General features: G+C 36.8%; 1 protein-coding gene across 7 annotated transcripts in view; it reads left to right on the plus strand.

The window, feature by feature from the left end:
- PTPRK (protein tyrosine phosphatase receptor type K) overlaps positions 1–12,200 on the plus strand; it is a 563,647-nt gene that overhangs the window by 464,266 nt on the left and 87,181 nt on the right. For all 7 annotated transcript variants that reach the window (XM_013063592.2, XM_004740175.3, XM_004740177.3 and 4 more), the window contains exons 12-13: positions 422–695; positions 3,463–3,499. In XM_013063592.2, coding sequence (XP_012919046.1) covers positions 422–695; positions 3,463–3,499 — 311 coding nt within the window. The remainder of the gene's footprint in view (positions 1–421; positions 696–3,462; positions 3,500–12,200) is intronic.

The raw sequence follows: 12,200 nt of genomic DNA on the forward strand, positions 1-12,200 counted from the left end.
CACTCGTTCTGTTGGGCCTCAGAGCAAGGCCTTCCGGACCATGATCTCAAAGGAAAATGCTAATTTTAAATATTTAAAAATATCAAAGAACTTAATCTGTTACATGTCTCTCGTTAATGTCAAATCTCCTAAGAAGAGGGCTCATTTGTCAACATTAAAAAATGGGTAGAATTCTGCAGTGATTTTTCTTACTTTTTTTTCCAGTTTCTTCATATCTACGTTGAGTTGCAGGGAAGGAGAATCCCCACAGGATTCTATTTTAGTGCAGGATAGCTGGGGAAAAAAGCATGCAATGGGTTAAATGGACTTTAAAGATTGAAATGTTGCATGTTAGTATTAAATACCACTTTCTTTTTTTTGAGAAATCTTAGTATATAGAATCTCTAAATGTGTGCTTTTTTTTTTCCTTTTTCCAAAAAAGTGCTTATCAGATTGTTGTGGAGGAGTTGCACCCACACCGAACAAAGAGAGAAGCTGGAGCAATGGAATGCTACCAGGTCCCCGTTACATACCAGAACGCCCTGAGCGGGGGTGCGCCATACTACTTCGCTGCAGAACTGCCCCCAGGGAATCTTCCGGAACCCGCCCCATTCACAGTGGGTGACAATCGGACCTATCAGGGCTTTTGGAACCCTCCTTTGGCTCCACGCAAAGGATACAACATCTATTTCCAGGCAATGAGCAGTGTGGAGAAGGTGAGCTTCCTTCAAAATTTGCTTTTTCACTGCTCTGAGGAAAAACTGCAGTTGAATTTTATAAATACCCAGTAGCATGTGTCAGGGGGAGAAGAAAAAAAAAAAGAAAGAAAGACGGAGGGGAAAAAACACACCCATGTGTAGGGGGTGTTGTTCCTGTTCTCAACAGTGTGTACAGTTTGGGGCGGACTGTCAGGTGGAGGCGCCAAGCGCGCTCCGTGGCATGGGATTCCTGTTTCCTAGTAACTGCTTCCCCTGCAGCCTGCTTCAGGAAAGCCCACCAGAACAATAGTGAGCAAAAGGATTTGAAAAGGTGGGTGTTCTGCTGCTGGGACTCCAGCCCCAGTAAATACTGGGCATTGTTCTGTCTCCTTTGCTCGGTGGTGGCACACTTCAGAAGATTAAATTTACTGCAGGATAAACAGAATGCGTGTTCCACAGCAGGCTAATAAACCCTTATAAACTTTTCAGAGGGTACAAGCCAAATAGTAAATAACAAGTAACAATCCTCTGATTACAAAGTAATAGGATGCCTGTGGTATATCTGCCAGAACCTAAACAGAAGACTGCCTGGAGATGGCCGGGTGCTGTGCCATTAGAGAAGTCTGTTTTCCATTTCCCCAGTTGCCCCTCCTTTTCCCATTTTGGACACAGTTGTTTTTGAACACTGCCACTGATCCCAAATGAATATTGAAGAGGAATACACAACAGGAAGATAGAAACTACCGGTGGTTCCATTTGGGGGGAAATAACCTGGCCTTTCACGCCTCGTGCTGGTTCTCTTTGAAAGATTTTCTTTCCTAAAACTTATTTAATATTTTTTTTCAGAGAGGGATAAGGAAAAAAAAAATGTCAAGAATAGAAAACTCCTACAATTTAAAACCCAACAGAAGACTGGCATTTTTGTGTACTTATAGCTGTATAGGAAATTTCTGGGTTTGAGTAATTGAGTCCCTGAGGTGGGTTCCTGGGAGATATTGTGAAATAGGTGATAGCCAATTGCAACAGTCATATTATACCTTGGAATAGTTGAGTTAAAAGACACAATCCAATTGGATTTTCTGAAGGAGTCGTGAGAATTTAAGGTATTGAATGGCTGCTTTCTAATGAAAGCTCTATCTTTCTGCTTACCCACATTTCTTTGCCAGTATATGGCAAAGAAAAATACAATGACATCTTCTAGGATGTACTTCAAAGCGACGGGCTGCCCATGGTTGAAAACGTTATTCTTATCTCTTCTCTAGTTTATTTTTACGTAAGTGGGAATCTTTTGAGGCAAGTTGGCTGCCTGCCTCCCACATGCCCATCATTGCACATAACTGGTACAACTGAGCTGCTTAAAAGAGAGAAGACCATGGAAGTTATTGTTCTATTCTGAGTATAGAGTAGCATGGTGGCAGAAAACAGTTCTGCATTTGGGTATTCATCTTTAGAGATGTGAGTGATTCTCAATTAACTTTCATTCCTGGGTCTGTAGTATAAGGGGAGTGTTAATGAATGTTACTTATAAAGGATTTTCTCTGGTACTCTTTAAGAGCCTTGATATGAATGTTCTCTTCTAAGTGTTAGTATATCTACATGTGGTTTAATCGAAGTACAGAGTAGCAACAATATATCTCACGGTTATCTTGGCAAATACTTTGAAGATGAATGTGGTTCCTACCAGCAGAGACTGGAAATCCTGACAGAATTAACAGCAGTTGCTTTTAGGATCAGAATCCCTTTGGGCCTTTGTAGGAATGTGAAACAATCTCCTGGAGTGGACTGTAAAGGCCTCAAGACACAATTAAGTAATAGAATGCAAAGTTTTATTTTTAACTACTAATTCCCCCTCAGTGCTTTGTTTTGTATAATTAAGAGAAAATTATAAACTCTTGGCTTGTCAATATATAGAACTACTCAAAATGGAGTTACAAATACCTCCTAAAAACAAATAGTCTGTGTTTTGTTCACTGGTTTTACCATCTTTTCCAGCCTCTGGTATGTTCAAAGATATGAACTGAAGGAACGAAGTCCTGGAGGTGTGTGGTGCGGGCCTAGAAGTGCACTTCACCACATAGTGCCACATCACCCCATTACCAAAAAAAAAAGAAAGAAAAGAAAAACAAAACAAAACAAAACAGAACCTGAAATAATCTTTGTCCTTTCTCATTTCAACTTTGCCTTCCTCAACTCCATCTGTCTAGCAAGAGTAGGAAAATAGTCCCAATGAGAAATCTTTTTAACCCATAATAACCCTTAACAGCGAAATTAAAAAGGGAAAAAAGAACAGATAACTCATACTGCAGCCGTGATGCAACTTTTGGATGATCTTTCTAACTGTTGTCCTTGAGCTCAGTAGTCATGCCGGGATCCAGGTGAGGGTATGGGATGTTCAGCTTTGGTCTGAGACTACAGCTGTGTTGTGAAAATGAAGCTGGTGTCTGGGTCCAATTTGTATTTGCTTTGCAAACACATATTTCTTTCTAATTGTTTAAAAAGTACGGTAAATACAAAGACAGTGCTTTTACTACATGTCCCAGACAGGATAGCCTGTTTGATTACAAGATAAAAACAGGACACCTGAATTTTTAGAGAATACTGAAACCATTTTAAAAGTTCTTACTTCAGATTTTTTAAAGATCTCTCTGAGGATACACTTCAAAAATAAAAAATTTCCTTGATATTGCAATTCTGCTCTTCTTAAGCCTAATTTATAACCTGGGATTATGAAATAGGAAACATTGTCTATACACTGACTGTTCTCTTTCATATTTCACTCCATCAGGAAACTAAAACCCAGTGTGTACGAATTGCTACAAAAGGTAAGAGGTTTGCCTTTTTTTTTCCTCTTGAGATTCCATTCGCCCGCGTTTTAAAATGAAAGAGCTTTGTTCCCCCTCAGGGCTAATTAAATGTGACACTTCTTTTGCAGAGTGTTTGTAGTAGGCCCAGGTACCCAGGTACACCGCCAGTTATCTGACTCACTTGGGTGTCTCTAGCACCTTATGGGTGCTACTTTCCATCCTCTGGTCCTTGACTGGAGGAATCCTGTTATGAGGATAGGAAGGATTTAGAAAACCTTAGAAGGGCTCATTTCTGCCATTTAGTGTCTGAAAGGTCTTATGCCGCTGATCAACCAATATATTAGGAAAAGCTCAGCAATATCAGCTCAAAATAGCAAGTTGTTTTTTTTTTAAAAACCTTTGTTACTTTCTGTGGTAAACACTCAGACATTAATAGGAGCTGAGCTAGTACTTGCATGTGTAAGAGCAGAGATGTGGAGACCGATCCTTGTCTTCCTGAGTCATGCAATTCAGTTGAAACTATTTTGCTTTTTTTTTAACTTAAGAAAATGGTTTTAATCCAGCTCATGCCAAGGAATTAGATCTGTGATGGCTGACAACCAGGGTAATCTTGCTGATGTTGCATATTACAGCTTAGTTGCCTCGTTTCTTTAGGGGGAAACATTTCCATCTTTGAATGGGTATTTGGAGTTCAGGTATGAGAAAGTCTCCTGCGTTCACTATGTTTATAATCCTTCATTGAAGAGTTCTTTGTACCAATGAGAGAGAGGGCTGTTTAGTGTATTCTGTCAAAAGAAACAGGAAAAAGCTATCCCCATGCAGACGTGGGACTCCGCACAGGGTTGGTGCTCTGGGTGGTTTCTGCCAAAATTAGTATTAAACCCACATTCATGAGCAGTAGTTGATTCATTTGGGGTAGAAATGAATGACCATATTCTGTTTGTGCTGGCATCTTTCCTTTCATCATTTTTCTCCATTTAATCACCAATCTGCTCAATTAAGCATTTGTGTTTTACTCGTGATTTGTAAAAGCAATAAAGAAAGACTTTTCCCTTGACTCATGAGAAGTAATAAAAAAGCTTAATAGAAAAAAAATGCCTTTTTTAAAAAAACTCAAATACTAAGTCTCCCCATAATTTTAAAAATTAGGCAATATTTAATGAAGGGGAAGAGAATATATACAGATATATATAATGTACAGGCATTTATTTTATTTTAAAAACTTAGCTTGTAGATCAGAAAATTAGGGTTCAAATTTTAGAAGGCAATGGCAGAAGACTTTTAGATATATATCACCTATGCTTTTCCAGATTTAAAATAGAGTCAGAAATACAGAATGGTCTCGCATTATCCTCCAACAAGGTCTTTAGATATGGTCATTTTACATTTCTATAGCTGAGAAAGGAAAGCTATAAATGATTCTAAAATTTTAAATTTTCATATTTTGTTATTGAATTATTTGCATTTACACAAGCTGTTTAAATGTCATTTTGTCCCTATCTCAATACATATAAAATTATAATGACAAATATCACATGATATTTAGACTGTAGGAGAGGTGAGATTATGGAAATTGAACTTACCATGTGGCATACAGTACTTGCCAGAAACCAAGAGGTAGCAAGAAAGAGTTCATTTATGGTATTTTCTGCTTTGTCTGGTAATCTATCCCTGCTATTCTTCTGAGTCTCAGGTTGACAGTGTGGCTTAATGGGTAAGAGAAAAGGACTCTAGCCCTGGACTGTCTAGGTTCAAATCCTGACTTTGCTCCTTACTGTTCTTTACTCTTGGCAAATTATTTATCATCTTCGGGACGCCTAGGTGGCTCAGTTGGTTAAGCAGCTGCCTTCGGCTCAGGTAATGATCCCAGCGTCCTGGGATTGAGTCCCACCTCGGGCTCCTTGCTTAGCAGGGAGCCTGCTTCTCCCTCTGCCTCTGCCTGCCATTCTGTCTGCCTGTGCTCACTCTCTCCCTCTCTCTCTCTGATAAATAAATAAAATCTTTAAAAAAAAATTATTTATCATCCTCAAAATAAGAATATTAGAGTATCCTTTTACAAATTATTTTGAGTATAGAAATAGTTTATATATATGAATATATATATATATATTCAATCATGCCTAGTATAAAATTTAATTGCCATTTTATCATCATCATAATTATTACAATCATTGTGTACCTTACCTCAGAAGGACATACTGTATTCTGCCCTCATCTGTGGAAGATACATTCCAAGACCCCAGTGGATGCTTGAAACCACAGATAATATCAAACCCTATATATACACTACAGTTTTTTCCATCCATGCATATTTATAATAAAGTTTAATTTATAAAACAAGCACCATAAGAGATTGCTAACAATATCATAGTAAAATAGGATAATTATAACAATATACTGTAATAAAAGTCATGTGACTGTGACCCCTCTTTTTCTCAAAATATCTCACTTTACTGTACTCACTCTTCTTATTCTTGTGATGATGTGGCTTAACAAAGCCTACTTGATGAGATGAATTCAGGTGAATGATAGTAAGCTACTACTGACCTTCTGACAGTAAGTAAGGATGTAGATCATGTTTCTGGACTACAGCTGACCATGGGTAACAGACATCATGAAAAACAAAGCTGGATAAGGGGGGAACTACTGTAATTTGTGTTATGTAGTTATGAAATAAATATATATAAAAACAAAACTGAATTTTTGTGATAGAGATTACTTGGCAAAAAGTGGGTTTTTAATTTAATTCCTTGTCTGAACGTTTAGTATTTTTCCATTTATGAAAAACCACACTTTTTAGTTTAAAGTCAATTTATTGCCTGATTACATTTTGAACTAACACCATACAAGTATTACTCAGCTTTGGAATAAATTTTTTGCTATGAAAATGAAAAAGTTTCTCACAGAACATTTTGAAGACAGACTTAATAGTCAAAATGGCATAACCATATTGACTGAGGAAGAGGCATGAAGGAAACTTTTGGCCAAGGAAATTGTTGAATATGTCATAAGAAAACACAAAGGTAAAAACCCATTAAACTATATACTTGAAACATGTGTAAGGGTACCTGGCTGGCTCAGTCAGTAGAACAGGTGACTCTTGATCCTCAGGATTGTGTGTTTAAGCCCCACACTGAGTCTGGAGCCTACTTTAAAAGTAGGCTACTGTGCTAATTTAAGGCACTGAAAATTCTTGTGGGAATGTGAGAGAATATAAAAGCCAAGAACAATTAGCATACACAGTAGAGTAGCATGATGATTTTGAAAATTTTTTGACATGTGAGAATTGTTCAAAAAAATTTCCAGTGTATATTGTTTCCTGCCTTACTGGAACTCATTCCTCATGATGGCCATAATGACTATACAGACTTTGGCTTGATTATTGAAAAAAAAAAGTTTGAAGTAAATAATCAAGGCTATAATGTCCGAAAGGAAGAGTGATATGAAAATGTTATGGGGCGAAAGAAGAAGTGTTCTGGAAGTTGTGTTCATTGCAGTTGAGAACAGTGGTGCTGCCTTCTGACTTGTGTGTGGGTAAGAAGTCATTGAGAAGTTTATGTGTCGGGAATGAAGTGGAAGGGCTGATCTCAATTATCATGAGAAACATGAAAGTCGTTCCATTTATAAAATAGCATATCCCAAACTAAAATTGTTGCAGACCTATGAAAAGGACTTTAATCAAAAGTATCTTGGAAAAGAAAAAGGAGAGTAAGTTTCAGGAAAGGTTTTTGTGGTACCTCAAAGAGGAGGGACAGCACTGGGAACTCGCTTGTGCAGTGAGGTGGGCATGCCATGCAGCTTCACATACTCAGTGTGCAAGTCTCTCTAACCTCCACTGAAAAGAGTGCTTTAGGTTGTTTAATGATAGTTTGCTCTCTGCCCTTTTACATGTAATTTATAACAGTGCTCTAAATCCATATATACATATACACATTTATTTGCAAATTAGTAGCTAAGATCTTGTGCTTTGTTGTCATAAATAATTTATAGTGCAATAACTATTCTTCTCTTAAGGAAGTTAAGAAAAGTAATGCCTCTGTGGTTATATTTAAACACCGATTTGTGCAAATATTATATAAATTATAGCAAAATTTACTCAAATAATTTTCAAAAAGTACTTCACAAATGGATGTTATTCCACATCTCCATTTATAAGTAGTTTGCTGTGGCGGACTGTTGTCTACTCATTAGCCATTCTTTGACTTCTTCCAATTTCATTTGGATATCAGTATTCTAATCATTCATTTAGCAAATATTTATTGAATGCCTATAATTTACCACACAATGTTCTAGGCTCTGGGGATAAAGCAGTGAAATAAAGAGAATAAAGACCTTACTTCCATAGAACTTAAATTCCAGTAGAGGAAACAGACCAGACAAAACAAATAAATGTGTGATATGTCAGAGGGTGATATCTTCTTTGGAGATAAATAAAGCAGTAAACAGGAGATGGGAAATGCTGGGGCACATATCTAGGCCATAACTATTTCACATACCGTTATCAGAGAAAGACTCCCTGGTAAGGTCAAGGACGCTAGGGAGGAATCCATGTGGTGAAGGATCACACAAGGCAGAGGGAACACCTGCAAAGACCTTGAGGAGAATGTGTCCTTGGCTGCTCAAGAAAGGTAGGCTCAGACTGAGGGGATGAATCTGATGGGTCCAAATCAGCGGTTCTCAAACTTCACCGTTAGTAGAATCATCTGGAGGGCTTGTTAAGGAGATTGCTAGGCCTTAACCCCAGAGCTTCTATATCAGTAGGCCTGGGGAGGGGCCCAAGAATGTGCATTTCTAACAAGTTTACTGCTGATGCTGCAGGGCCCACACTTTGAGAACCACTGATCCAAACAAATTCCATGCACCTGGCCAGTGATTGCTTTAGGGTTTTGTGTGTTACTCAGTTTTTATCAGGGAGATCTAAGGATCTGTCTTCTGTCAGGTATTCTAACAAATTGGCTCCTTCCTGATTTATAAAACCAAGAGCAATCTTCAACCCATCTTTCTTATCTTGGGGCATTGTTTTGTAAAGTTGTGATATTTAGAAAATTGAGAGCCAACTGGGTTAAAAAGAAGGGAAAGTCAAGGAAAAGAAATAAGCCAACTCCAAGCCCAAACAGCTCTGAACTTCTGAATTACTCGTTGCTAGAACTCCTTAACCCCAGATAGTTATGTTTGAAAAAGCAAGTCTTAATGAAAATCACTACTTGTGGGTAATTTGTCCCCTGCAGCAAATACTGTGTGAGCTGATGTTAGATTTTTATTTTACTTTGGGAATAATATCTTTAAAAATAGTGGTTGGGATCCAATGTGATACGTCAAGGACCGATTATTTCATTCAGTGATTGCAAGAAAGCACCTAAAACCCATATAATCTAATCACTACCAGTGGCATTTAAAAAATAGGGAATTCCCTGGGTAACTGGGTGGGCAGTCACATACTCTCACGCTCTCTCAAATAAATAAATAAATAAATAAATAAATAAATAAAATCTTTTAAAAAGAAATAAGGAATTCCTTTTAGGTGTCAGTCTAGAACACCAGGAACACATCCTTACTGGCCTTCTGAGAGAGCTAGAAAGAAGGAACCTGGATAGTTTCAGAAGCTGTGGAAGAAAGGGAATTCCAAAAGCTAAGACGTGCATATTTGCATTAATCCACTTACTTATTATCAGGTTATTCCTTATTTTGATAAACCTAAATTTGACGGGTGATTATGAAGGATGTCTGTAAGGTGCGTTTAATTCATTTTCTATATACCTGTCCAGGGAATGGGCTAAGTCAGATGATTATTAACTCAGAATACCACTTGTTTTAAACAATGATGATATGCATCCTTCCCGGATCCCTCAGAAATATCTTGACTTCATTGCTAGTGTACATTTTAAACATGGCTTCCAGTATTAAGAAAAATTCAGTTGTCATGAAATAGTAGGTGTGTGTGGAAGATTTTATTCAAAATATGTACTATAATATACAAACACTGCTAATATTTTAATTTACTTTGTTCTTTCTCCTCTCTTTTGCTGTCTATTCCCTAATTACTGGATAAAAAGTAGGATTTTTAAAGCATTTTCATAACCTTAATTTTGTCTCCTGCTGCTTTTGTCAAATCGTTCTTTGTGCCCTTTTCTCTGAGTGTGCAGATGGATGAAAGAGCCTCTTTAAGTGATTAGACATTCAGAAAAAGCAAACATGAGAAGAAAAGGAACTTAGTCTGTCAAGAAGTTGCAGGAAAACCATAGAGGCTCCAGTTGGTTGTGCCATGTGTGTGGAAGCCACTTGACTGAATTCATTTCCACCATATTTCACCACAGATGACTTTGAACTTGAGTAGGACTCAATCTCAGCTCTTAAAATGAACTTCTGTGCTTTATCTCTTAGCTCACACCTGAGGTAGAGGGTGGATTGAAAGCAAGAGTGAGGTATACAGAAACAATTATTTAATTTGGCTTCAGGGCCAAAATCCTAAACTTAATTTTTTTTTTTTAATTGTACTACTGTGCTTTCTGTTTGCCAGCTACATGTTGAAGAAAATGGTAAAGCATCAGGAAGAGATGTCATATTCTTTTGTGCCCCTGTTTTAAGCTGATAGAAACTGAGGTCAGCTATGGGAGTTAGTCTGGCCATTAAGAAACTCAGGGCAAAGGCAACTGTGTGGCTCAGTCAGTTAAGCATCTGCCTTCAGCTTGGGTTATGATCCCAGGGTCGGGGGATCAAGCCCCGCATCAGGCTCCCTGCTTGGCCAAGAGTCTGCTTCTCCCTCTGCCCCTCTTCCTGCTTGTGCTCTCTCTCCCTTACTCTCACTCCCTGCTGCAAATAAATAAAATCCTTAAAAAAAAAGAAAAAAAGAAAAGAAAAAGAAAGAAGAGAAACTCTGGGCAGGGGTATGGCTTTTCTTGGTCCCAAGAACCTAATGGGTTTTCAAAAAAACTGCCAACTCTTCTGAAAAATTGTAATCCTCGAGAATAACTTTGTTTTTCCTCTGAATGCCTAAATGCCCTTGCTGGCACTTGAACTCCTTTCTCCTGCAAGGGAATGAGTATGCCTCATTCTTCCCACCTATTAGATCTGTGTACTAGCTTTTAGAAATTAATCTGATTTGGGGTTGCATTTTTCTTGAATTTGTAAGGGAAGAAATTACAGAAAAATATATTAGTAATAGAGTACAGCCTGAGAGAAATGAAAGCATATCTAAGAGAAACCAACTAAGAGAACAAGTACAATTTTAACAAAGCTTAAATCAGTCGTTCATGGCTTGGAACTAACCTCTGTTAGGCACCAGTATTTCCTGGTGCTTTGTCAAAGGCCTTATCATTGTAAATTCTTCTTTTGTTTTTTTCATAAAAAGTTCCTAAAAAATTAATAGCTAATGGATTTTTCAACATGTATGGGAAATGAAGCTATCGTTTTGTTTTTGAGAAACTAGAGTTGAATAAAAATGTAATATTTCTATAATGGATTCAAAGTCTAATTGTCCAAAATGTTTATTATTCAGAAATCTCTTAGAATGAAGAATCATCTGCATGGGCTGTAAGGTTTGCAAGGCTAGAGGTGATAATCTGTTTATATTTTGTTTTATCTGTGCCTGATATTTAAGATAAATATGGTCAATCTCTTTGGAATGGATGGATGGAGGCATGCATGGATAAATGAATGAATACATGAATATTGTCCAGAATTGTTTTACTTTTTAATATCTTAAAGGTATATGGATTTCTTTTTTCTACTACATGTTTATTTTATTGGCATAATTTAGAAATAATTTTGAAGTGTTTATTTTCTTCTTGTTCTTCTACAGAAAAAACTAATATGAATAAAATTCTTGCCCTGCTAGTATTCCAGTCAGCTCTTGCTTCTCTCTCCAGCCAAACTATAGTATATTCTTAGAATGGACAAAATGGAGAAAGTTTTAACTCAGTTATTGACTTCATTATTTTTTATATTAAATTTTACTTTTTTTTTTTTATGGACATTGGGGAGGGTATGTGATTTGGTGAGTGCTGTGAAGTGTGTAAACCTGGTGATTCACAGACCTGTACCCCTGGGGATAAAAATATATGTTTATAAAAAATTAAAAATTAAAATAATAAAAAAAAAGAAAGAAAATAAGTTTAAAAAGTAAATTTTTACCCTCTCCCCCTACTGGGCAGAAAGTCTGTTAAGTACTGTAAATGGAAGAAGAGCAAAATACGGAAGTCCCTGACTTTGAAAAGCTTATGGTACAATTCATGACACATATAATGGCCTGAGAAAAGTTAAAGAATAGAAAAAATACAATATAAATTGTATGTGTAATGTAAGTATGTGTATTGCACAAGTATTCTACTAAAGCAGTGGGGAGTTTTCAGAAACAGGAAAGGTTACAGATGGGAAATTTCTAGCAAGTGTAAATTCTAATTTCTGTCTTGAGGCAATTGTACTTTACTTATCTAATTATTATACTTATTTATTATTTTATCATTTTTACCATTTAGGTGCTAAATCTAGTAGGAAAATCTACAAAGATTTTCCTAGTTTATTTTGCAAGCACTTTATGGACTTCAAGAGCATTTACTCTACATTTATAATAAACTACTTTTAAAACAGAAAAAAAACCCTTGTATACATAAATCTGCTATATGCAGAATATATTACCTGATATCTTCCCTTAAGTTATGCTGCTAAGTTTCTTTATTTCTGAAAAGATGTAAAAATAAAACTTCTCCTCTCTGCCTCTGTT

Source organism: Mustela putorius, unplaced genomic scaffold (assembly GCF_011764305.1).
Source record: "Mustela putorius furo isolate JIRA1106 unplaced genomic scaffold, ASM1176430v1.1 tig00003863_pilon_pilon_pilon, whole genome shotgun sequence".
Lineage (NCBI taxonomy): Eukaryota > Metazoa > Chordata > Mammalia > Carnivora > Mustelidae > Mustela > Mustela putorius.